This window comes from Syngnathoides biaculeatus, chromosome 7 (genome assembly GCF_019802595.1).
Source record: "Syngnathoides biaculeatus isolate LvHL_M chromosome 7, ASM1980259v1, whole genome shotgun sequence".
NCBI lineage: Eukaryota > Metazoa > Chordata > Actinopteri > Syngnathiformes > Syngnathidae > Syngnathoides > Syngnathoides biaculeatus.
In genome coordinates, this window is record NC_084646.1 from 26,181,195 (window position 1) to 26,209,102 (window position 27,908).

Below are 27,908 nucleotides of genomic sequence, written 5' to 3' on the forward strand. Positions count from 1 at the left end.
AGTGATTTCCAACCTTTATAGAGCCAAGGCACATATTTTACAATTGAAAAATCCCACGCCACACCAACAAAAGTAGATGTCACACAAAATGCATAGATTAATTACAGTATGTACTTCCTGGCATCTAATAGAAGAGGATTTTTTTGTTCTATCTGTCATTGTGCCTCACTGGCATAAATATATACATTATATCTTGGAAATGTTTTTTTTAGCAATGACATAAAATTGGATAACTTCCCACGGCACACCTGAAGAGCGCTCATGGCATACTAATGTATGTAATGTTTGGGAATCACTGCTGTAAGCTTCTCTCCCCGGCTAAAATGCAGAGGGGTTGCGTCAGGAAGGGCTTCCGGTGTAAAACTGTGTCAAACAAATGTGCGTTCATCTGAGATGACACACTGCGGCGACCCCTAATGGGACAAGCCGAAAGGAAATAGAGAATATTACTGTGTGGCAGTGCAGTGGACGGTATGTTAGAATCTGGTTAACTGTCCGCCTCACAGCTCTGAGAACCAGTGTTCAAATCCCAGTCCTGCCTGAGTGGAGTTTACATGTTCTCCCTGTGCCTGCGTTGGTATTCTCTGGGCTCTCTGGTTTCCTCCCACATCCCAAAGGCATGGATGGTAGTTTAATTGGAGAGTCTATATTCAGAAAATGGATGGATGAGAGTGTGGTTTTCTCTTTAGCAACACATTCCAATAAAGCTTGTCAATGTTAGTTTATTATCTTGAGTGACAAGCAGATTAGCTGCAGATTTTACTATTTTCAAGTCCTGTAAGGATGATGAACTCATCCATTCATTTTCAAAAGTGCGGGTCCTTGTTAGGGTCATAGGGGAGCTGGAGCCTATCTCAGAGGACTTCGGGCAAGAGTTGTAGTACATCATGGACTCCTCACTAGTCAAACACATGGCACACCGTATGCACAGCTGGTCCAAAACATCGAAAGTCGAACAGTCAAAATCGACTGAATATTATTTAAGTACGCAGCCATATCAATTAGCAAACCTGAAATTGACTGAAAGGAGTTAATGCGTGCTGAGGCGAACAAGTGTACAATTGTGGTGTAAAAAAATGTACTTTAATATCCTCTGAATGTTTTGGCCGGTGACTGTGAATGTCAACTATTGTTTCCTTTGAATGATTAATTTTCATACTTTTAAATGTTTGAAAAAAGAAAGATGTGTTCACTTGTTGTAATGGGAATTGAGAATTTATTGCAGAGACAAAGTTAAAAGTTTGCCTCTGCAATAAAAAGAATACATGAATCACAAGCATTGCCCAAAGGCAAACAGCAGTAATTGATGATGTCCAAAAATAGAACAAGAAGAGTGCACTACATGAATTAAATAGACGGAAACACAGTGTTGCTGCTCTTTGGTTTCTGGTAAGTGACTAAGCGTGTTGGTATGTAGTATGGTCGGGACAAAGTCAATAATCTGATACCTTGCACCATCATGACTTACAGAAACGTATTGATACATCAAAATCAAATTTAGATCCTGTTGCTGTCCATGACAGTAGGACACTAAATGATTGATGTGGAGCTTGCTGTTCTCTTCTATAGTTTAGTCTTTCACTACTCTAGACTCATTAATTTTGTTTTGATGAAGAAATAAGTCATGGCCCAGTCAAGGCTGGAGCTGATTGTTTTGTTTTGATCAATAAGTGGGGACAGCCATGGATAATGAGCCATGGTCTGAAATGATGAGTTACAATAAAGGGGTCCTGTAATTTCACTAAAATATCATTTGAGTTTCCAAACTCGCCATTACACTATTCATTTTGATGCATTCAATGCAAATATTCTGAATGTAACAATAGTGGTTTGTGTTGTCTTAAATATAATGATACTTAGCTGTGACTGAGTTATTCCATCCTTTTGGAAAATCAGTAATAGGACATACAGTTTTAACATACTTTTGCAAAAAGGATGGAAATGGCTCTGGTGAACAAATTTCCAAAAGAGGCAGGAACATTGGGTGACTTACAAGACCGGCGGTATAAGCACTTGGGTGAATTACATCTTGTGCAGACAATGTAATCTGAAGTAGGTTACCGACTGTAAGGTAGTGGTAGAGGAGAGTGTAGCAAGACAGCATAGGATGGTGGTGTGTAAAATGACTGGTGGTGGGGAGGAAGATAGAGCTGAGAACCATATGATGGAAGCTGAGAAAGGAAGAGTGTTGTGCGGCTTTTTACAAAGAGGTGAGATAGGCTTTCGGTGAACAGGACGCTGGTGTTGTGCACGGATCAGTGACCTATCAGTACTTCGATTCATATTTTGTCTTTGTTTTTTTAGCACTTTTCTCACGTACGTCTCAGCATTACACTGCAACACCCGCCAGGAACTTTTTGGACTTTGGATAGCGACACAAGTAGCAGTTTTAAGCAACTTTCACCACAAACAGCATTCCAGATGAGCTAGAGAGACCGTCGGGCTTGTTGTTGGGCCAGTGAAGCGGTGCAGGCAGAGGGAGAGGAAGCAGAAGTGGGGCCGCTTCCTTAGGCTAAAGAACAATTCACACAGACATCTTCCAAGCCTGTACGTCACCAATGCCATATCCATCGGTGACAAAATGGATGAGCGAGAAATATAACTTTTGGATAATTTCTGTGTTCGTGATTGCTTCGTTCTCAGGATAACGGAGACCTTGCTTCACCTGAACATTCCCGATGCTAGAGTGCAGCTAGAAGGGTGAACCCTGCATTGCTGGGATCGAACTCAAAACTCTACCTAAGTAGAGGTGGGGGGCTCTGTTTGTACATGACTGATGACTGGTCCAACAACAGTGTGGACTAAAATAATTATCTGTGCAATCTTAGTACCAAAATTTGAGCCGTATCATTCGCGTTGAAGCTGCTCGGCCTAAGTTAGCCTAGCCTAGATCGCTAACAACAAAACACGTCTGAATTCTAATATTTAACTGAGCTGAACTAATATTTAACATCAAACGTTAGTACTTATACGACTGGCAAACCTACATTTTAATTTAACAAGTCTAATCTTAGTACATCTTAGTACCCAAATTGGTGCCGTACCGTGCTAAAAAAGTTTCGATATAACTTTGATCTGAAGTTCTACAAAAAAATTGAAAATGAAGAACCCTTTTAAATCAAAGCAAAATCTGGATGTGTGCCAGCTTTCACAGCCAAACGCGGAAGAAAGATCCTTGATTCCGCCCCTGACGTCGCTGTTGCTTAGCATTACAGACCATTCCTTCTAGCTAAGCCAAGATGCCGACGTGTTGTGTAACACAACTGAGAAAACGCAGCCAAATTTCTCCTTCTTTAACCATCCCATGGAGTTAACCTGACAGGATAAAGCTGTGGCTGTCACAGTTGAGGCTCGTTCATCAGCGGGGGAAATTTGCACACATCTAATCATTACTGGTTATTAGCTGCTTAGTTATAGCCTCTTGTGCTAATACTGTATAAGCAACAACATATTTTATGAGGTGGCACGGTGCCGCAGCTGTTAAATCCCGGACTTCTGTGTGTGGAGTTTGCATGTTCTCCCCGTGTCTGCATGTGTGTAAACGTGCCTCCTGCCCATTGACAGTTCGGATAGGTTCCAGCATTCCTGTGACTATCGTGTAGCTAAGAAAATGGATGGATGGATATATACGTGTAAGCACACAACACTTCCCGGTTAGTATTTACGGCGATGCGCGCATGCAAAAACCCCCGACCCTCCTACCGCCATCCCCGCCACCGGTCGATCGCGAGAAGCTGGCTGCTTGAATCTCCGCAGCCCATATAATTGGACCGTTATTGTTCGTTGTTAGTGCCACGTCCCCTTTATAACACGTCAAGTGTTGGATGTGTGTATTCCGGGCCAACGCCCAGGCTTCAACATTGTACGTCATGCTACTTTTGTTTTGTTTGTTTGTGATTATTTTTTCACAAAAATCCCCCACAAAATGGCAGATAGTGGACGTTCTCCGTTCGGTGAAACGTATCCACGACCAATGGGGGGGTCAGAACAGGAGGCACTGCAGGCGTGGCAAACGCTGATTGGCTGTCAGTTTTCCAGCCCGGCTCATTGGAATATCTGAGCGAGAGAGGAATTTTGATAATACTTTTCCAATTTAGAGATGTTTCTTGGTGAAATCTGTGGATAGCTGGCATTAAGAGAAACACTGAACCCTCATCTACTAACTTTTAATGTGTGCTCCCATTCCTATTAGTTTCGACAAAGTCTTCCTTTAAGGGTTACCCCTCCAACTTTCAACATTTGGAATTTCTGCAAATCAAAAAGGGGATGGCAAAATTAGGAATTAGTTTGTTTTTAAAATAAAATCAACAACTTTTTTCCATAATTAATCATACCACTTCTGGAGAAACAGAAGGGTCATCCGTCACCTTCTGTTCAAGAACAATGACGTTGGCCAGATATTTTATCTGTACAATGTCGATGTCCACTTGTGCTCCCCTGTGGTCTTGATAACTGGGGGTGTCTCTTATCTCAGAAAGCAGCATCAGCCTTTTTTTTTGGAACCCTGAACAACAACACATACACAATACAAAAGCACAAATATCACAAAAAGGTCTTGAGACGAGTTATTCGTAGACATTTGGCTTACTTGCTTCTCATATGGGCCAACTCTCTTTGGAGGAATGGGAAAGGCTCATGTTTGGTGGTGGATGGGTCGGGGTTGATGGTAGCTGTCTTGGTTTTGAATGTCTTGGGTTTCTTCATGGTGCGGCGAACCACCTGTTCCACTGCCTGTCAGTATGAATAGAACAGAATATCATAGTAACCAAGTTTTTCATTGTGCTCTTTGGGCCAGATTACGTCTTATAAAGTGCTTTAAACAGAACATGCATTTACTTTGATGGTCTTGCAGGGCAATTACAGGACTGGCATCACTTTTCGAATCCTCCACTTCAGGAGGTTTTTGGAACCGTAAAGAAAATAAACCATGACCTGCAATATCACGTCACGGAAAAGTTGATCACATCAATTCACTGAATTCCTTCACTCTTTGAAAAATAAAAACAAAATATCCCAAATTATACATTTATCCAAAAAAATCCTACATCAATGAATAACACTGTTGATATGCATGTAGTGAGAGAATTAAATGAGACATGCCATCCTGAACTGGGCGCTTGTTCCTAAATGAGAGTCAGCTCCTTCAGATGGAGACCGATTGGCTCATAGTCAGGGGTCGCGGAGGAGAACTGGCAGACACTAGGGGGCATGAATGGATCATTCCTGGGCACGGCACAGAGCGATGGGAATGATAAAGTCCTTCTCCTTTCCACTGGAGGAAAATAGTTCGCCTCGCCTTTATCAGAATTCGCTCCAGCCTCTGAACTTAAGCCCTCTGCAAGTTGCTTCTGGGTCTTGTTCCTTGGGAACACGCACGTTGAAGGCGCTCTGGCAGTCTCATCCTCGATCTCCAATTCCACACTTTTCCTATGGCGGTTGCCCGGACACCTGTCACCACCGCGACGTAGGTGTGACGCGGCAGTGAATCTGCTGCCAGCCGCGACGTGTGCTCGGCTGGGGAAGGAGTCGATGGGTGCTGTGAGAATCGGTCAGCGCTGCGCCTGTCAAAACTGTGACGTGAGCATGGCGAGGCGGCGGATCTGTTTCTACTCCCATGTGACCTTGCAGTGAATTCGTTGATACAGCGACATGGGAATGGTGCGGCGGTGGATCCGTTGCCGCAGCGACGTGAAACTTGCTCGGTAGCGGATCCGTATCCACTGCAGCGTGGACGTGAGTCACCAGAGTCTGTTGAAACCGCGACGTGGGCATCATGCAGCGGTGGATCCGTTGCCACAGCGACATGAGCCTTGCTTGGTAGCGGGTCCGTTGCTACTGCGACGTGGACCTTGCTCGGTAGCGGATCTGCAGCGTGAACTTGAGTCAGCAGTGAGTCTGTTGCAACCGTGACGTCAGCGTAGCTCGGCTCGTTCTTTAATCCCTGCCGGACCTGGGCCATGAGGACCACCAGTTCGGCGCTCTGCCGCTCTATTTCCGCATCCGAATTGCATTTCACGACAGAAGACCTCGTGATTTAGCGACCTCTCCTCCCTCTGGGCTGGAAGCTTCGCCACCAGCTATGGGTCTGCTGGTTTAACCTTCGCCCGGCAAGGGTGTCTACTCTGGCCGCCACGCAGAGGACCTGGGTAGATGGCCAAGCGGGTTCCCACAAACAGATTGGAGGACTTGGACCTACCGGGCAAAGACACTCAGGAGCTGGAAACACGGGGAGGTGAAACAAACTGACTGGGATTAAAGATTGGGCGAAGAGATTCATTGTCGAAATAATCTGAGTCGAAGTCAGGCAGCCGATCATATAAATCTAGGTCCTCCTCATAGGAACCCGCACAGCCAGAGATGGACTGGCAGGACCATGACAGATATTGGTAAAACAATAGAAAAGTAACAAGTTGTGACCTTCCGGTGATTTAGGATCTTAAAGATGTCATGACTTTTTTGTTTCTCAAAGATCCCTTGATTATTACCATTTGCACTTATTTTCATTACAATTGCATATAAATGCATACAAAGCACCAAATCCGTCAACTTTACCGATTTTGCAATGCGACCAACATGCAAGTGTCAAAAACAGTGCGAGTGGTCATATCACTTTCATATTTCACTTATGCATCTACTGCTACTACATCTACAACTTACTTTTACATCTATAAGTACAAATAAAACAAATGAAGTAATTTGGAAAAAATATATATGTATTTACCGACAGGTTTTGATCGAGGTTTTAAAGTTTTGAATAATAAGGACAACGGGTTGTTGCTTAGTTATGTTATCGCCACAAGGCCGTGGTAGCGAGCTGACTAACTAGCAGCACATTCAAGGTTTGTGACGATAAACTAGAACATGCTTTCTGGTGCGTTCCCTACACCAGTGATTCCCAAACAGTGTGTCGGGGTACATTAGTGTGCCATGAGTGCTCTTCAGGTGTGCCGTGGGAAGTTATCCAATTTTGTGTAATTGCTAAAAAAAGCATTTATTCCAAGAAATAATGTATCTTTATTCATGTATTTATGCCAGTGAGGCACAATGACAGAAAAATCCTCTTTTATTAGACGGCAGGCAGTACATACAGTAATTAATCGATCCATTTTTGGTGACATTTACTTTTGTTGGTGAGTTGTGGGATTTTTCAATTGTAAAATATGTGCTTTGGCTCTATAAAGGTTGGAAATCACTGCCCTACACCACTCACGACAGACACTCAGGTGGTGTGTGGAAAACATTAATTTATTGCCTTCACAGCAAGAAAACTGGAGGCTTCTATGCACATGTCCATTTTTTGAATAACCAGATATGATGAATTTTCTTCTTCTCCTTTAGTCACCTGCATTAGCATACAACTCACTGCCACCTGCTGGCAGGCGAAACATGCCCCATGTCCCACACCCAGAGAGCAGTTGGAAATGTTAAGTGTCTGCAAACTTTAATAATCGAACTTGAATAAATATAATATTAATATATAATATAATATATAATAATATTAATATATAATATTATTTTTGTTGGTCATGTTGGTACTCAAGATGTAATGGATGAAAATCCAGTTGACTGAGTGGTTTTCACAACTCACATGTTTAAAACTGTGGAATAATGGTTAAAATCCGGATTTGGTCAGATGACTTCTCCTTGGTCTGTTTGGCCATTTGGTTGATAGTGATTGAAGGTTTGTGAACTTGGTCCCCTCTTCGACGCTGACAGCTGGTTTCCGATTTTTCAAGATGTAGGATTTATAATAGAGGCTTAAGCACTTACATGATGGCCTTGCCCTATTTTGAAATCTCCATAGTCATGACAGTATTTATATATTGTAACAAATACTTGATGCATTTTATTATTCGACTGTAGCATGTGTATTAACTCTGATGTTGCTTGAAAATTGTTTTACAGAAATTATTTTCTTTACAAATCCTATAGAAATTTGAGATCAAGTATTATGCCACTTTCTGTTCTTCAAAACTTTCGATAGAATTTCTACAGTCACATTTTGTTCTCTAGAGATTCTATAGAAAGTCACACCCAAAGTTCTATTGAATAAGTTGTTCTATACCAATTCTATAGAATTCGATAGTTTGCTAAGAATTTCTATAGAAAATTTTTGGCAGGGTATCGTCCGTGTTGAAGCTGCTCGGCCCAAGTTAACCTAGCGCACTAACAACTTTACCTACGTAGAGTATACAATGAGGACCAAACATCGAACGTGGACTCAACCTTCAACTACTAGAGTGAGGGCCATTGTGGTTTGAATCTCTTCCATCCATATTCCATATTTTCACACAGGTAGTTTGTGATTTGTGTACCTTATGTGCTCACTATGTTTATTTGATTGCTTTTTTCTGACTTTAACTTTAACATATATTGGGTAGTATGTTAATTGTGTATCTTATGTGCTGACTTTGTTTATTTGATTGCTTATTTTGAATACCTGCAGCCTGAAGGGGGGCAGAATTCCTGTGCGTCCTGTAGCCCGGTCCCAAGCCTGTATAATTGCAGAGGGTTGCGGGAGGAAGGTCATCCGGCGTAAAACCGTGCCAAACATACATGAGTTTTCATCAAATGAATTCCGTAACAGATAGGTCGTGGCCCGGGGTAACTACGCCCACCCCTGGCACTGTTAATCTGCAAGGCGTAGGTAGAAATTCTGATAATGTAGGTCAAGGACAAAAAAGAGGAGGGAAGTGACTTAGTCGGCAGAAGAAGAAGAGGTATGCACAGACAACTGTGTGTAGGGACTTTGAATATTGGGACTATGACAGGAAAAGCTCAGGAGTTAGTTGACATGATAATTAGGAAAAAAGATTTATGTATTGTGCATTCATGAGAGCAAGTGGAAAGGGAGTAAGGTGAGAAACTTGGGAGCAGGGTTTAAATTGTTTTGCCACAGAGTAGATGGGAAGAGAATTGGAGTAGGGGTTATTTTAAAAGAAGAGCTGGGTAAGAATGTTTTGGAGGTGAAAAGAGTATCAGATCGAGTGATGAGGTTGAGATTCGAAATTAAGGGTATTGTGTATAATGTGATTACCAGCTATGCCCCACAGGTCAGATGTGACCTTGAGTTGAAAGAGAATTCTGGAAGGAACTCAGAGAACTAGTCCTAAGCATCCCAGAGAGAGAGAGAGAGAGTGAGAGAGACAGAAGATAGAGAGAGAGAGAGAGATAAGCGAGAGAGAGAGGAGAGAGAGAGAGAGAGAGAGAGAGAGATGAGGAGAGTTTGTGATTGGTGCAGATTTCAATGGACATGTTGGCGAAGGAAACAGGGGCGATGAACAAGTGATGGGTAAGTACGGCATTCAGTAAAGGAATTTTGAGGGTCAGAGGGTGGTGGACTTTGCAAAAGGATGGAATTGGCAGTGGTGAATAGTCACAGTATTTCCAGAAGAGACAGGAACATAGAGTGACCTACAAGAGAGGAGGTAGAAGCACGCAGGTGGATTATATTTTGTGCAGACGATGTAATCTGAAGGAGGTTACTGATTGTAAGGTAGTGGTGGGGGGGAGTGTAGCTCAACAGCATTGGATGGTGGTGTGTAGGATGACTCTGGTAGCGGGTAGGAAGATTAAGAAGACAAAGGTAGAGCAGAGAATCAGGTGGTGGAAGTTGAGAAAGGAAGAATGTTGTGTGGCCTTTCGGAAAAGAAGTGAGACAGGCTCTAGATGGACAGGAAGAGCTCCCGGAAGACTGGAATACTACTGCCAAGGTATTCAGAGAGGCAGGCAGGAGAGTACTTGGGGTCCCTTCTGGTAAGAAAGGGTAGAAGGAGAGTTGGTGGTGCAACCACAAAGTAGAGGAAGTCATCCAAGGAAAGAGATTAGCGAAGAACAAGTGGTAGATGGAGAGGATTGAGGAGAGGGAGAAGGAATACATTGAGATGCGACAAAGGGCAAAGGTAGAGGTGGCAAAGGCTAAACAAGAGGCATATGACGACATGTACACCAGGTTAGATACAAAAGAGGGAGAAAGAGATCTCTAAAGGTTGGCCAGACAGAGGGATAAAGATGGGAAGGATGTGCAGCAGGTAAGGGTGATTAAGGATAGTGATGGAAATACATTGACTGGTGCCAGTAGTGTGATAAGTCGATGGAAAGAGTACTTTGAGAAGTTAATGAATGAAGAAAGTGGGAGAGAAGGTAGAGTAATAGAGGCAAGCGTGAATGACCAGGAAGTGGTCATGATTAGTAAGGGGAAAGTTAGAAAGGCACTGAACAGAATGAAAAATGGAAAGACAGTTGGTCCTGATGACATACCAGTGGAAGCAATTTGTAGAGATGGCTGTGGAGTTTTTGACCAACTTATTCAATAGAATTCTAGCAGGAGAGAAGATCCCAGAAGAATGGCGGAAACGTGTGCTCAAAGGCGATGTTCAGAGCTCTGGAAACTATAGCTCCATTGTGTCTTTGTAGATCTAGAGAAAGGTGTTCTATGTGACAGAAGAGTCTCCGCTAGGATGAAGGGCAAAGTTTATAAAACAGTGGCGAGGCGGGCCATGATGTATGGATTAGAGACGGTGGCACTGAAGAAACAACAGGAAACAGAGCTGGAGGTAGCAGAAATGAAGATGCTGAGGTTCTCACTTGAAGTGAACAGGTTGGATAGGATTAGAAATGAGCTCATTAGAGGGACAGCCAAAGTTGGATGTTTTGGAGACAAAGTTAGAGAGCAGACTTAGATGGTTTGGTCATGTGCAGAGGCGAGAGAGTGAATATATTGGTGGAAGGGTGCTGAGGATGGAGCTGCCAGGCAAAAGAATCAGGTGGATGGATGTTGTGAGGGAGGACATGAGGACAGTGGGTGTTAGAGAGGAAGATGCACGAGATAGGCTTAGACACACTGTGGTGACACCTAACGAAACAAGCCCAAAGGAAAAGAAGAAGACTGTTCACCAAACATTGAGTACATGTTCGTTAAATGCCAGCCGCTTTACATCCCGAGGGAACTTACTGTAGCCACCATCAGCCATCATCCTACCAGATGATAAAGGTAAAGCTGTGCTCTCTATTACTGAATATCAACACTGAACAGCAGCGGACCCACCCTGATATTATAGACTTTAACAAGACCAATTTGAAGAACGTACTTTTGAAGTTCCACCAGGATCTTAAATGTCCAACAAGGGGTGGAAACACTTGAGACGACGTGTACTTCAACATCAAACATGGCTACAGAACCACACCCCTTCCTCACATTGGTGAGTCAGACAGCATCTCCCTGCTGTTTATCCCTTCATACATCCCCCTCAGACGCAGATCCAAGCCCACCACAAAGACTGTAACAACCTGGCCAGAGACTACACTCAGTGAACTTTCTGTAAGTACTGCTTTCAACAACCAGACGGGGTCTTTTTTTTTATACACCAGGACCGGGACAAATACACAGGGGCTGTACTGAACTAAATAAAGACCTTTATGGAAGCTGAGTGTGTGAGGCTGAGACCCTGGAGGATTAGTCAGGTCCATTCACTTCTTATGGCCCAGAACACTACCTTCAGTTCAGGTGACAGAAATCCTTACACCATGGCTTGAGCTGAACTGAAAAAAAGCTAAAAAGAACTATAAAAGAAGGCTAGCGTCCCATCTTGCCAGCAACAGCCATCGAGGAGTGTGACAGGGTATACAGAGAGAACTTCAGAGGCTGTGATGGGACACCAGGAAAAATAAACGAGTCATTTGGAAAGGAGTTCAACAGCTTCTTTGCTCGCTTTGAATCATCTCAGCAATATTCAGCTGCTCCTGTAATCCACCCACCCCCACTGGGCTCCATTAACTCCACTTTCTGTACAGGAGCGTGATGTGTGTGGTCCCGCCCACGAACTCCAGGATGGCCCGGACAGAGTATGGCCACCAGGTGTCCAGCATCTTCTGCAAGATCTTCAACCTCTCACTGCGTCAAACAATTATCCCCACTTGTTTGAAATCAACGCCAATCATTCCCATCCCCCAAAAGAAATCCTTCACTAGCCTAAATGACTATCTCCCTGTTGCCCTCACACCTGTCTTTATGAAGTGGTTCGAGAGGCTAGTTCTCAAATACAACAAAGACTGCCTGCCCCCTAACGACGACTCCCACCACTTCGCATACCGGGTGAACAGATCAATAGAGGATGGGATCGGCATAGATCTGCACGCTGTATTAAGTCACCTGGAACAACCGCAGAGCTACACTAGGATGCTCTTTGTCAAAATCAAGTCAAAAGCCTTTATTGTCATTTTATGCAGTGCATACAACGAAATGATGAGATTCTCCACAAGGTGCATAGTTGAATAAAATAGAATAAAAATAGATGAACATCTTGGGTAAAAACAACAGATAAAATACAACAAGGCACAGTTATTGCTAAAATAAATGAATGCACAAAAGTGCACTTGCATAAAATTACCCCACAGTCCTGTTATGGTCAGTGGATTAGAGTTCAAGGAGTTGATGGCTTTGGGGAAAAAACTCTTTTTGAATCTGGTTGTCCGTGTTTTGCGGGACCTGTACCGCCTGCCAGAGGGCAGCAGGTTAAATAGGGTATGACCAGGTTGTGAAGAGTCCTTTGCAATATTAGTACCTCTGTTGTGATGGTGGGAGTTAGCAATATCCTCTCGGGAGGGGAGAGAGCAGCCAGTGATCTTCTGGGCACTGTTGATCGCTCTTTGCTGTGCATCCAGCACACCACACTGTGATGCAGTATGTCAGGATGCTCTCCACGGTAGTTCTGTAGAAAGTCTGCTGCAGCTTAGCTTCCAAGTTGTTCTTCCTGAGCCCTCTCGGGAAGTGGCGTCGCTGCTGGCCTTTTTCACCACCGTGGTGGTATTTACAGTCCAGGTGAGTTTTACTGTGATGTAGACTCCCAGAAATTTGAAGGAGTGGACCCTCTCCACACACTCCCCATTGATGAACAGTGGGACCGGGTCGACGCTGCACTTCCGGAAGTCCAGGATGATTTCTTTCATCTGTGTGGTGTTCAGTGTGAGGCTGTTTACAGAACACCACTTTGACAATTTTCCAATCTTGTCTCTGTAGGCAAACTGATCTCCTTTTGTGATGAGCCCAATCACGGTGGTATCATCAGCAAACTTGATAATGGAGTTGCTGGAATGGGCTGGTATGCAGTCATATGTGTACAGATAGTATAGCAGAGGGCTCAGTATACAGCCTTGGGGGGACCCGGTGCTGAGGGTGATTGAGGAAGAGAGGTATGGGGCTAGCCTGACAGACTGTGGACGGTTTGTGAGGAAGTCTTTAATCCAGCAGCAGATGGAAGGAGATAGTCCAAGGAGGGAGTTTGTCAACCAAAATGCCTGGTATGGTGATATTAATGGCTGACCTAAAGTCTATGAAAAGCATCCTGACGTAGTTCCCTTAGCATTTGAGGTGGCTCAGTGCAGTGTGGAGAGCTATTGTGAGAGCATCCTCGGTTGACTGGTTTCCTCTGTAGGAAAACTGGTCGGGGTCGAATGAGGGGGGAAGTGAGCCCCTTATGTTATTCTATGTTATTATGTTAACTGTTGAGATGATTGTGGACATAAAGAGGCATCTTCACCACACCTGCCCTTGACACTATCCAACTGGCTTGTGTCAACCATCAAGACCTTCAAGTTCTTGGGAATTACAGTCTCAGAGGACTTGAAGTGGGGGACGAACATCACTTCCATTATCAAAAAAAGCCCAGCAAAGGATGTACTTCTTGCAGCTTCTGAGGAACCATGGCCTGTCTCAAGAGCTGCTGAGACAGTTCTACAGAGTGGTTATCCAATCAGTACTGTGTACCTTTAGCACAGCCTGGTTTGAAGCCACCACAAAAAAAGGACAAACTCAGACTACAACGGACAATCAAAACAGCTGAATGGATTATCGGCATCATGCAACCCACTATCGAGGACTTACACGCAACACGAACGAGGTCCAGAGCAGGCCATATCCTCTTGGACCCTCCACAACCTAGCCACCTGCTCTTCCAGCTCCTTCCATTGGCAAAGCGATATAGATCAATGAAAGTCAAAAGTAGCAGGCATTCGAACAGTTTCTTCCCTCTGGCAATTAAGTAATTATCAGCGAACCTATTATTTTTCTGCCCTGTGCCATGTTAGCACACTCACTCAGCGACTGCTAGTCTAAACAGTATTAGTATGAGTTATATATATATATATATATATATATATATATATAATATATATATATATATATATATATATACACATCTATATCTATCGATATCTATATAATTATTTTTTTATTTTACTTTATTTATTTTGCAGACCACTCTATTCATCACTTAAACTGCTCCCTTTGCACAATTGACATTGTTAACACACTTATCTATATAGATTTCACATCTTGCACGTCTTATAAGGAATAATTCCTATAAACAGAAATGTCTCTTGTTGTTTGCTCTTGTTGCTATGTTGTTCCTTGTTCTCTATTTTCTGTTCTGTATGTCGTACCAGGACAGCACCGACTGCTGGAGAGCAATTCCTTATGTGTTCTACACACTTTGCCATTAAAGATGATTCTGATTCTGATTCTGATGTGGTGTGCAACCAGCCTCTCAAAGCACTTCATGATCACAGATGTGAGTGCAACAGGCCTGTAATCATTTTGACTGTCAATGGCTGATTTTTTGGGATGAGGATGATTGTTGCAGATTTCAGGCAGGAGGGATTGGTTGATTGTGGATTATAGCTCCGCCTTTAACACAATCATCCTGGACATTCTGATGTTTAAACTAGACATCTTGGGCCTGCCTTTTCTCACATGTAGCTGGATCAAGGGCTTCTTGACCAACCGACCCCAGACTGTGAGAATTGGCTCCCACATTTCCTCCATCCATACACTGACCACCTGCTCACCACAGGGTTACATGCTCAGCCTGCTTGTGCGCTGTCACGCTCGTCAAATGTGAGTGACTGGCATATGATGACATGTATGCCAGATTGGATACTGAAGAAGGACCTCTACAGGTTAGCCAGACAGAGCGATAGGATGGGAAGAATGTGCAGCAGGTTCGGGTGATTAAGGATAGAGAGGGAAATGACTTGACTGGTGTCATTAGTGTCCTGAATAGATGGAAAGAATACTTTGGCAAATTAATGAATTGGGAAAATTTGATAAAAGGAAGAGTAGAAGAGGCAAGTGTTGTGGACCAGGAAGTGGAAATGATTAGTAAGACGGAAGGTAGAAAGGCATTAAAGAGGATGAAAAATGGAAATGCAGTTTTTCGTTTACATTCCTGTGGCGGTACGGAAGCATCTTGGAGAGGTGGCTGTGGAATTTTTGACCATCTTATTGAACAGAATTCTCGCAGGTGAGAAAATGCCTGAGGAATGGAGGAAAATGCACTGGTACCCATTTGAGATGCTGGAGTTGATGAGCCACCCAATTAAGTTATAGGAAAGATTAGTGGAGGTTGCACGGTGGACAACTGGTTAGAAAATGTGAGCAGGTTGGATAGGATTAGAAATGAGCTCACTAGAAGAACAACAAATGTTATGTGGAGACAAAGTTAGAGAGAGCAGACTTTGATGGTTTGGAAAGTATATTGACAGAAGGGTGATGAGGATGCCAGGCAAGAGAGCGATAGGTAGACCAAAGAGAATCATAATGGATGTTATGAAGGAAGCCATGTGGACAGTTGATGTTTTAGAGGAGGATGCAGGAGATAGTCTTAAATGGAAAGATGACATTCTGTGAGAACCCCTAATGGGAGAAGCGCAAAGGAGTTGTTGATATACTGTATTTATTAGCCTGTCTGTTATAAAGAGACCATTCAGCATCTTTTAGTATTTTAATGTGGACTCTTGGGTGTCTATTTTTGTAGCTGGCACCTCAAAGATGGGGGTTAAAGCTGGGGTATCCTGATTTTTGTGCTAGCCCATGGGTTGCTGTGTGTGTTTGCCAATTTGGGAGACTGGTCTGCGACAAGCTGGGTGCTCCGGTGCAGTGAGAGTGTGTCCTTGGAGATATTCTGAAAGTGACAATTTGGGGACAGCAAGTTGATCTATGCCTGATTAGACCACATCTAATTGTTGGCACACCCTAGATCGCTTGTATAACATGAGTTTGGTGAATTTGATTCGAGTACTTGAAACTATTAATACAGGCAATTACACTACATTTTCAAGCAGGATCAATTATTTATAAATTTGCTATTTCAGGTCAGGCTTGGTCCCTCTGCCCTGCAAAAGTATACGTACATACATTTGCAAAAAGTATACATACATACATTTACCGAGTCCACATTTAGCCTGAATCTTGGGCCAAAATAGCCACACTGTACATGGATTTGTGTTCAAAATAATTGAAGTGAATATAAAAATGTAAGTTAAGCTTAAAATAATTATTTTTGTTTTTATTTTAATGAACTTTGAACACCCAACATACTCCAAATCAAAACATGAAAAAAAATATATTTCTTAATTATTTACAGAAAATTAGGAAAAATGGTATTGTGCTGTTCAAAAATTAGCAGTTTATGCATTTTTCTTTCCAAACTTTATTTACAGCATGAACAAAAAAACCTTTTTAGCATTCACGTGAATCCCTAGGTTAATATTTAGTTATGCCAGTTTCTGATTTGGAGTTGATCAACTTCTTGCTGCTTTGAAGACGCGTTGCAGTCCAGGATGGTTTGAAATCCCCCCTTCAACCAAATCCAGCAATTCCACATCCATAGACTCCATTTCTCCGCATTTTTTTCCCTCAGACACAGCATTTTGAAAGTCACCCCACAAATGTTTTAGTGGTTTAAGTTCTGAGGCTTACGTTGTCCACTCCATAGGTTTAATTTTGTTTGTTTGGAACCTAGATGCCTTACTGATGTTTGGGGTGTTTGTTTTGTTGTAACACCGATTCATTTTTTTATGGTACTTTCTTCTTCAGCATAAAGCAACATAATCTCCAAGTATTTTTATCTGTGCAAACTGATCCATAACACCCGGTATTTTTTAAATAGGCCCGACACCATATTTGGATAAACATTTATATTGGTGTATATTATATTGCCTGTACCACCATGCGTCACTGTCTTAAGAGGGTACTGTGGCATGAATTCAGTTTGTGGTTATCTGACAAATCATCTGCAGACCTTGGATCCATGAAGAATAATCTTACATTCATTAGTGGACAAATTTATATCCTCCATTTTCCTTTATGTGTTTGAGGTGTTATTTGATGAATTACACCCGTATCAGTATTACAGACTTTAAAATAGATTAGATTAGCTTCATACTGGTGTCCTGTAATTGTCACTGTACTCTTTTGTAACCCAAGGCTATCTTTGATCCCCCAGGAGCTGATCGGTATGCTACAGAGTACACAATAATAATAATAATACATGCAATTTACATAGCTCTTTCAAGGCACCCAAAGATTATTTCCAATTGCAGAAAAGATTTATTCATTCAGCAGTCACACCCCAGTGGTGGTCAGATACTTGTGTAGGGACAGTTTGGGACAGTTTGACACCTCCTACACCTTCAACCACCAACAAAGATTCAAACACATTCATTCATATGTGGTTAAGTGCAAAGGTGGGAGAGTAATCAAATACTGCATTGTACTCCAGTAAAAGTACTGCTACTTTAGAATAATATGACTCAAGTAAAAGGAAAAAGTACTCATCCAAATATTTACTTGAGTAAAAGTAAGAATGTACACAATTGGGAAAACTGCTTAAGTAAAAAATAATTTGTGAGTAACTTCTATTTTTTTCTAAATCGGAGCATGAACATCAAATAAAAAATATAGATACCATAATTTCTCGAGTGTAATGCATCCTGAAGTATAATACGCACCCCCAAAGTTGACCTAAAAAAAAAAAAAAAAAAAAATCAGGAAAACCCTTCTACCAATGTACAATGCGCACCACCAATTTGCTGCTACCATATGCTCAAAATATTGGGAATTATCTGTATTTATACTTTGTTAGGTTTGTACTTGTATTGTTTTTCAAAATAAAATGTCTGTACAACAAGGTGGGTTGCCTCAACACCAAGTTAGCGCCCATGGACGGTCATTACAGCGAAGAGCAAAAAAAGAACGTGATTCAATGCAAAATGTTGACGTCAATCTTACAAATTATTTGAGGCACTCTTACAAGACCCAGACCAAGAATGCTCACTGAAAGATATGCAATTAAATCATCCAAGAAAAAATTTGGACCCCAAACATCAATAGTTGGTAAGGGAGCCATCAAGGATGTGAAACGCTTTTGCAGTGAGAAAAACACCAAAGTACTGTGTTTTACAAATGACACAGTGTCTGATATCACTCAAAAAGTCCTGGAGATCACTGATCAGCACCCAACTGTGAAATCTGTCATTATACACACAGGGGCCCTGTATGTTCTCAAGCAGCAATCAGAGGTACTGAAGCGAGATTTCATTGATCTCCTAACAAAAGTACAAGGGATGGATGCTGAGGTTTTTATGACACGGACCTCTCCCACTTGTACAATCTGGAGATAAATGTTTCTCAAGGTTCTGTCAATTGAATAGGTGGTTGGGCGAGGTGTACATAGCACTATCCGTGAGTTTCATTGACAATTTCTGCCTTTTTTGGAAGCGTAAAAATCTTCACAAAGCAGACGGTTTCTGTCTAAATAGACAAGGGGTTCAGTTATTAGCTGCCAACATTTTCTACTGTGTGCATCATTCACTGCCTTGTAAAGACAATGTTGACAAAAACCAAGAACAAAAGGATCCATTTGTTCCCAAACAACCGAGACAAGGTGCACGCAAATGCATTTGCGTCACCCAATCCGATGAGAAAGTGGCAAATGGAATGTGCCAGCAGTTTAAATCTTTCACACCTCTTCCTGCCCCATTGGAGCCATCCACACTTCAGAATCTCCCCTCTATGACTACAACAACCATACAATCTGCAGTAGATGTTGGCTCTACCTCTTCCAGCCTGAATGCAGTGTTGGATCTGATGGATAGATGAAGACTATTGTTAATGATGGAATCCAGGGCATACAACACAAAGATCTTCCTCCCATCCCCCCTCGCCTTAAACCACCGTCCACTAAGAAGCGAAAGGCACCTCCTCCAACCCATGAAGACTATCTGTAAATCTGACTGATATTTACCGGGTGTTTTCAAGAATAACTCAGACCTCTATGGGGATCAGGCATTTTTCATCCCTGTAATTACAAGGGACAGAATGTTGGTCAAAAAGATATGGCACCAAAAAAAGTTGAACTTCCAACTTAGTGAGGATAAAATGTGAGTCTATCGAACCATTCTCTCCAGTAATCTCTGCGAGACTAGCTCTTTTTAATATCAGGTCATTGGGTAACAAATCAATGTTGATCAATGACATCATTAAGACCTATCGTCTGGACTTTTTGTTATTAAATGAAACGTCGTCAACAGAAAGTAGCTGTAATACCGTTTTAAATGAGGCAACACCAGCAGATTTTAATTTTATGAACAAGTGTCGTACGGGAAAAAAGGTGGTGCTGTTATTTTTAGATTATTTCATTGTATAGAAATTAGACTGGGTGATTTTAGCTCTTTTGAATGTCTGTGTTTTTTAGTTAAGGGTGACCCAAAGGTTATAATTTTAATCATTTATAGACCTCCAAGATACAATGGGAAATTTATGGAGGATTTTTCAGAACTGCTGTCAGTTATTTGTACTGAGTACAACTATTTTGTCATAACAGGGAACTTTAACATTCATGTTGACAATAACAGGGAAAAAACATCCAAAGAACTTTCTCAACATATTAAGAGTCCAACTCACACTCAAAGTCACATCTTAGACCTGGTCATCTCTAAGGATGTTGAAATTCTATCGATTGACATTAAGGATATGGCTATTTCTGACCATTTATGTGTATTTTTTGAATTACAGATTCTTCCAAAAGTTCAGACAACCTCTATCTCTATTAGGAAAAGGTACATAAATTAGAGTTTTGCCACTAAGATTATGGAGACTCTGGCTGTGCCACAGACTCTGAATGCTGAGACAGTTGATGAACTTTTGGACAATCTCACCTCGAAAATCACAAATGCCATGAATGCTGTCACTCCTGTTAAAACTAAGACCATCCTGAGGCGACTTAGAACACCATGGAGGAGCACAATGATGGTCAAGAGATCTAAATCAGAGTGTAGGAAAGTAGAATGCAAGTGGAGAAAAAATAAACTCCAAATTGACTATGACCTCTACAGGCAGTGTTTTAGTAATTTTAACCAAGAGTTAGTTAGAGCTGGAGAGCTACACTTTTCTGAAATCATCAGTCAGAACTTCAACAATACTCGTGCTCTATTTGCCAAAGCTCTTAAGTAGCTGTTGTTAAGCTTCTTCTAAAAAACAAAGCACTGGACGATTCCACGTTTGCAAGCTATAGACCCATCTCAAATCTCCCGTTCATAGCCAAGATTCTTGAGAAAGTTATTTCTAATTAACGCAGCAATTTCTTGAATTTAAATTGACTTTTTGACAAATTTCAATCGGGTTTCCGAAGTCATCACTATACAGAATCTTCTCTTATCAAAGTACTAAATGATATAAGGTTGAACTCAGGAAAGGTGTCAATTTTGGGCTTGTTGGATCTCAGCGCGGCTTTTGATACGGCAGATTACATTATACTGCGAAACAGGTTGGAAACGTGGGTAGGACTAAATGGAACGGTCCTTAAATGGTTTAGGTCCTACCTCGAGGAAAGGAACTACTTTGTGACCATTGGAGATGCTCTGTCTCATCAATGGCAGTGACCTATGGGGTCCCTCAAAGGTCAGTTCTTGTACCTATCCTGTTCAGCCTGTATATGCTACCTTTGGCTCAAATTCTTCAAAACCTTCATTTTGACTACCATAGCTATGCAGATGACACACAGTTATATTTAGCAGTGTCTCCAGATGACTACAGTTCAAATGAGGTATTGTGCCACTTTCTAAATCAGATAAATAACTGGATGTGCCAAAATTTTCTTCAACTAAATCACAACAAAATGGAGACAATTGTTTTTGACAATAAAGAACAGAGAACTGCTGTGAGTAAACATCTGGACTCTCTATCTTTAAAAACCAAAGACCATGTCCGAAACCTTGGTGTTCTGATTGATTCCGACCTGACTTTCAACAATCATATCAAATCAATCACAAAAACTGCCTTTGACCATCTGAAGAACATATCTAGAGTGAAATCTTGTATTTGTCAAGCACAGCAGGAAATGCTCATCCGTGCTTTTATCTCAAGTAGACTTGACTACTGTTATGGTCTTCTGACTGGACTCCCAAAAAAGTGTATTAAACAGCTGCACCTCATTCAGAATGCTGCAGCTCACGTTCTGACCAAAACAAAGCGGTCAGAGCATATAACTCCAATCCTAAATTCCTTGCACTGGCTTCCAGTCAGCCTTAGAATAGATTTTTAAAGTTCTGCTACTGGTCTATAAATCACTAAATGATTTAGGTCCTGATTACATGAAAGAAATGCTTACGGAATACGAACTCAGTAGAGCTCTGAGATCGACTGACTCAGGTCAAATAGTGGAGCGCAGAGTCCAAAGCAAACATGGTGAAGCAGCATTTAGCTATTATGCTGCACACAAATGGAATAAGTTGCCAATAGAGGTGAGGTCAGCCAGTACAAATAAATTTGCTTTGCTTTGCTTCAATAATAATCATTGTGCATGTGCTGATGTCGCCATAATATAAACCCGGGACAGGCCACAGGACACACTTGTCCTGGTCCCTGTAATTCTCACAACAGAATCTCTCAACTAACTAATAAAAATCCTCAATGATTGGCATAACATTTTATTAATGCTGTTCATAACACATATTACAGTCTTAAATAAATAAATATTTAACACTGATTTACTTTAAAAAATTTGCATTAAATATTTGTCTATAAAACATTTGTGCATAATGTAGTTTATCCTCTACATTGCACATCCTTGGCCAAGACTTCAAAAGAAGCATCTGACTCATCTCCAGTCTGAAAAATATCCATCGTAGCCTTTGGTGACTTGGTCCAGTTCTGTTGCCTCCTGAATCATGAACAGTGATCCGATTTTGCTCCCACAGAATGTCATCCTCGATCCCATCCATGGCGTCCGTGGGGAAACATTTTTTGAATCCCAAGAGTTTTGGTTCCGCAGCGCAGCCTCTTGCCCACCTGACTGTAGCTTTCCTATGGCATCAGGTGGCTATCAAAACAATGTGAGCTCAAACTACGTAGAAACGAGGGTAATGGGCACATTTAAAAAAAAAGATTTAAAAAAATAACAAAAAAAATTAAAATCATTTCAATTGGGTGTGCTTTCCCGTTTTTTTTTTTTTTTTTAGTTTTTTTTAATGTCCCCGTGACTCTCATATTACGTACTTTGAGCTCACGTTGTTTTAATACTCACCTGAAGCCATTGAGGCGAGCTATCATTGTTTCGGACTGCGGCGCGACTTCCGGTTGGTAGCATCATTGGCACGAGTAATGACACATTTCTTTTTAAAGCAGCTGCAGAACTAGCCGTTGTAGGTGACATTTTCTGTCTTGGTTTCAATTAAAACAACCTCATGGGCAGTCGTTTCTGGTCTTTGTTGCAGTGGCAGCAAGCATGCTACGCTAACCATCATACAATGCAAGCTCCCCGAGGAGGTCTTAGAGTTCAGGTTCGGGGCGCACATTACTGTAATAAATATAAATGTGTAACATAAGACATCGAATATCATATCAAAATGTATATGTATACCTTTTTTTTCCACTACTCTATATACCTGTATACAACTATACAATGGGATTGTACTTTTTATTTTTCATCCATACCTAAATATAATGCGCTCTATTAGCATTTTGAATATATGTATATTTTTTAAAATTGCGCATTATTTTCGAGAAATATAGGAGTGGTATATAGGATTTGAAATACACCTGCCATTTCATTTCATTTAAGTGTCCCAAAACATACAGTGTGCATTGGGCTCCACAAAAACTTTATTTGCTTTATTTATTTAAATGAAATCAAGAAGAAGCATTTTGCTGAACAGTCAAGGTTATTGTGTGTGTGTGTGTGTGTGTGTGTGTGTGTGTGTGGTGTGTGTGTGTGTGTGTGGCTGTGTGTGCATGCGTGTGTGTGCGACACCATGGGGATAGTGCTAATTTTCCCATATCTACTCTCAAAACAAAAAGAAAAACACCTGCAACTAACTGTAAGGCAGTTTTTCAAGTTAGAAGTGGTCTGAAATATCCATGTTTGGGTAGTCAAAATTTAAGGGCATGCATGACAACTTTTTTTTTGGTCTGTAAACACCCCCCCCCAAAAAAAAAAAAAAAAAACACATTTTAATTGGCTTGAGAAGACTACTTGCAAGGTCACGTAACTGCCTTGTGTTGTATGATTGGTGAATTAAAGTCATTTCATTGTTGTTATGGCCATCCTATGAATAAGTCAAAGATGGAGTCTAAAAATAGAGGCTAACATCTCTTCCACTGAGATGAAGCCCAATGTACAGGCATTGCCCGGGTCAGCTGCGATAGGTTCCATACCACCCGTAGCGCTAAAGATGATAAGCAGTATGGAACATGGATGGATGGTAAAAAGCGTAGTCGTGCATTTTGAATTGCTTTGTGGATACATTAGATATTCCCTACAGATTGTGACATTCAACTACTGTCTTACTCTTGGAGTGGCAGAAATATAGGGCAAAGACCAACTTCTGATGTTTTCCCATTTATGAGACACACTCCTGTTGGCAGAAATTTCTTCTTGACTTGGTTCTTGACTGGGTGAATCTGTTTCAAGCCTTTGAATGGATTTTGTTTGTGTTTGTTTATAGTTGTTGCTTTAAGTTATTGAGTTTTTATTTTCCACTTATATATATATATATATATATATATATATATATATATATATATATATATGTGTGGAAACCCCTGATGTTGAGGATCATTGTGAAAAATATTTTGCACTGGCACACAATGCCAAAGGATTTATTAAAGAGCTACAAAAGGACAACTTTCTCAACTACCATTGTTTTAATCCAAGAATCCAATTGTATACATTTTTAATGTCCATCCATTTTCCAAGCCACGTATCCTCACAAGAGTCGCAGGAGTGCCGGAGCCCAACCCCCCTAAGTTTGGGCAAAAGGCACATTTTTATTGTCCATAGCCCCAAGCTGTCTAACCTCACAAGAGTCGCGGGAGTTTCCAAAGCCTATCCCAACTAAAATCAGGTAAAAGACGGTCACCAGTCAGTCACATGGCACATGTCAACACCATCACTCAGCAGGAATTGGTCCCACATTGTCTGCACCAAACTCAGGCATGTGTACCACTACACCATCAGTATTCAGTATTCATGTATTCAGTATAATTGCTGCATTCCAGAATACAGAGAAGTCAGGAATGAAGTTTATGAGGTCCAACCTCAAAGTGTTTCATTCTAAAAAGAGGGATAATAAACTTGATATGCTGTTGTTTGTTTGTTTATTTAACCAGTCCTGTTCAGCACCATGGCCTTGCAGAGGAGTGGATTTGTATGTCTTTTCTGCTGAAACAATTTTGCTTTGCAACAGGGGAGTTTTAAATACTCCTGTTGCTTATTTTCAAATGTTTCTATTATTCTTGTGTTATTGAAAATGAAGGGCACATACAGAGGGATAGAATGCACATGATGACTAGAGGATAGAACCACAAGAACAATAGTGTGAGAGTGTAAATCAGGGTATCAAACTCATTTTTTGTCGCAGGCCAAATTGTATTTCCCTCAGAAGACCATTAATCACTTCATAATATTGAATATACACAACAAATACTGTAGATGAATAACCAATTATGAAATCAGAAGTCAAGGATTCAGTTACTCTAAAAATGAAACATGGGCAACGAGTAACAACAAAAAAATACTTGCAGTAGTTTAACGTTTATTACATATGAGAATTTAAAAATTTGGTACAGATTTTAGGAAGGATCTCAGGAGTAGGCTGACGTCTTTTTTTTGCATGCTGTCACCAGATCACGATCGACACACTGAGCACACCTGGTTTACACAAGTAATATTACAACGGTCATTTGTAGATGGAGGGGGGAAGGGGTGGAGGTTCACCCAGTAATGGCATGCAATTACTAAGCAAGAGAACAAGATCAGAGGACGGAAAAGGGAAGGACAGGATGAGAGAAAATGAGCAAGGCAGTGCTATTGACGAGTGGCGCAGTGGGATTCTTTGTTTTAGTGTTTGAACACCTGTAAAAACCTATGAGTTGTTATGTTAGTACAAGATGGTATGTGGCTAGTGATCTCACCAATTGGGGGTGACTGTGGGGGGTGGCATGAAGAAGGGGAAAAATTTACATGAGAGAAAAGGTAAGTAAAAAGAAACCAAAGGAAATGACCCATGTAAGTGAGTGGACGATCCAATAGGATGTGTGCAATTTTCTCAATTTTTTTTCCTAAAATTCAGACACTGTTTTTCTCTACTACATACCAAATATTAGCATAAACTTGAAATAAATAATCATTTATTTGAAGATCCATGAGGTGTCTTTGGAATCATGGAACAGTTGACCGTCTGTGTATACTTTGTCCACACCTAGAGGTGCATTTTCGTTGTTACCGGTAATTTTTCGTTAGGAGGAACAAGAGTTTGTGCCATTCATTGCTTTTGCACGGAAACTGGTCATTCAGCCCAAAGTGTTTACCCCTCAGATGCCGTCCTTTTGACTTTATAAAGACTTTCTGATAGAAATGTTTGAATTTGGCGATAACTTAACAGGATGATGTCCTGTTTGGAGTCCTCCCAATCTGTGCATTCGGTGGAAGGTGACATTAGCACGTGTGTCCATCGGTATTTTCAGCGCTGTTGACACGAGAGTTTTTGACTGGAGCCTCTGAAATATCAAGTGTAGTCTCAGAAATGCCGGAAAAGATGAGGTTATTCCACATTTCTTCTCGCTTTCTGACTTGTTGGTGAATCCTTAATCTCCTGTAATAGCTTGAGAAGGGATAACTTCTTGTCAGTGGAGAGGACTTGATTATGGGCATCGGGAAAGCAAAGTTGTAGATCTTCAGGCCTAGTTGATAAGTTAGCCTTTCGTCTTTTCAGTGGATTGCTGGGGTCATCCTGCTGAATTCCACTATCTTGGATGACGAAGTGGTCAAAAGATCCGTCGATGAAATGTTCGAGTTGCTCCATGACAGTATCTTGGAGTCAGCAGGGATTGGAAAAAGTTATCAATAAGAATCATTGTCGTAATAAGAGAAAAACTAAAGTGGATGTGAAGGAGATGAAGTCTTGGACTTGTTGATCTGATCTGGGGAATCTCGCAGTCTCTTGCAGTGTTAGAGCACGTCACACGTCGGAGGATGGAGGCCTTTGGTCGATGGTAAGTTTATTGTTCTGCTTTACGGATCATATGAAGAGATTTTTATTGTAGAAGGTTATTGCAATGACGCTTAAAAAACAGAATATTTACTGCATGTGCCCTATTGGCAAAACTGGGTTCTCTGGCTTCTCATTTGCCGATCTGTTTGAGTGAATTCTTTCACCTTTACTTTCACATCCTCAATCAGCGAGAAAAGTTGCTGATGAAAGCCAACTGCTGCCAATGTTCACAGAGACGAGGGACGGAGATGGTCCATTGAAGGCCACGCACTAACTGCTGGGCCTGTGTCAGTGATTCCACACCACAATATTGAGTCAGTCACCCACAAGTGAGTAATTAAGAAATTGAACTAAAACCCTTTGACTTCATAATGACAACTTATCAGACTGAACCATATGGAGTATCGTAAGTGGTTGTTCCAAATATGGAACCTAATTAACTCACGATAGGAAAAAATTTTGAAATTTAAATTAGTGTTTTAATTGCTTGTTCAGAATGATGCTACATTTATATTTGGAGGGGATTGAAGCAAAATGAAGTACACCGCTGGTTATTTCAAAACAAGAATTGATAAGTCAATCACTGATTTACAAGGTCTGGGATAATGTTTGTTCACCTAACCTTCGAGTATGGGTTTGACTTCTATTTAGTGGCATTGTTAATCTGAATATGAATCATGAAATTGTCGATTTATTCCCTGTGATTGACTGCTGACTACTCCGCAGTGTAGTATTCTTTTGACCTGATGGTATAGTATTCTTTTCACATGAAGTCAGCGGGGATTGCTTTCTCATGAGGACAAGCATTATAGAAAATTGGTTGCTAGAGTTGATATATAGAGGTTTTTTAGACTTGATACTTAACTTTCTGTGTGCCCTTTCAAGTTCAATATTTAACAATTTTTGGGAAAACATCTGTGGTGGATGGTGCAATTGGTTCCTGGGACTTCAGTCGGGACTTACCTCACTAAATCCACACATCTTAATACAGTACATGGAGTACAACCACCATCACATCAGAGTTGGAGAAGTTATCAATACCTTACAAAACACAATATAACCGCATGCCATGCACATTATTTGGAGTAGATCAGAACCACTATTGATCGAATAACATGACAAAAACGAAACATTTAGAAGTAGTACATATGATAGTTATGAGAGATACTGATTATTAAATGTCGTTACAGTTGTTTTCCTATTCAAATTTGTCTTGCTCTGATCAATCAATCCAAGGGCTGAAAAATGCTCACATGATCAAGGGCCACCTCATGGCATCACAAAGACGAATTTGAAATCTGGTTAAAGAAAAAAATCCCATGGTTAATATGTTTTAAGTAACAATGGCCATGACTATTGAGTGTCAAGGCCTTGGGAAGATTTGATTGAAAAAAAAAAGAGGGTGAAAGCGACCGTAATTTCCAGCCTACAGAGCGTACCTGATTATAAGCCTCACCTAGTACATTTGTAAAGGAAATACCATTTGGTACATAAATAAGCTGCACTTGTGTAAAAACCACAAGTGCACACATTGAAACAAGATATTTACAAAGAAAAACAGTACACAGAAAGAGTTTATG

At 41.1% G+C, this 27,908-nt stretch overlaps 1 protein-coding gene across 1 annotated transcript in view; it reads left to right on the forward strand.

The window, feature by feature from the left end:
- The first annotated feature begins 11,830 nt into the window (after positions 1–11,830).
- lrrc7 (leucine rich repeat containing 7) overlaps positions 11,831–27,908 on the forward strand; it is a 105,688-nt gene continuing 89,610 nt past the window's right edge. The window contains 2 exon segments of the mRNA XM_061825234.1: positions 11,831–12,198; positions 12,664–12,805. Of these exon segments, the coding sequence (XP_061681218.1) occupies positions 11,831–12,198; positions 12,664–12,805 (510 nt within the window).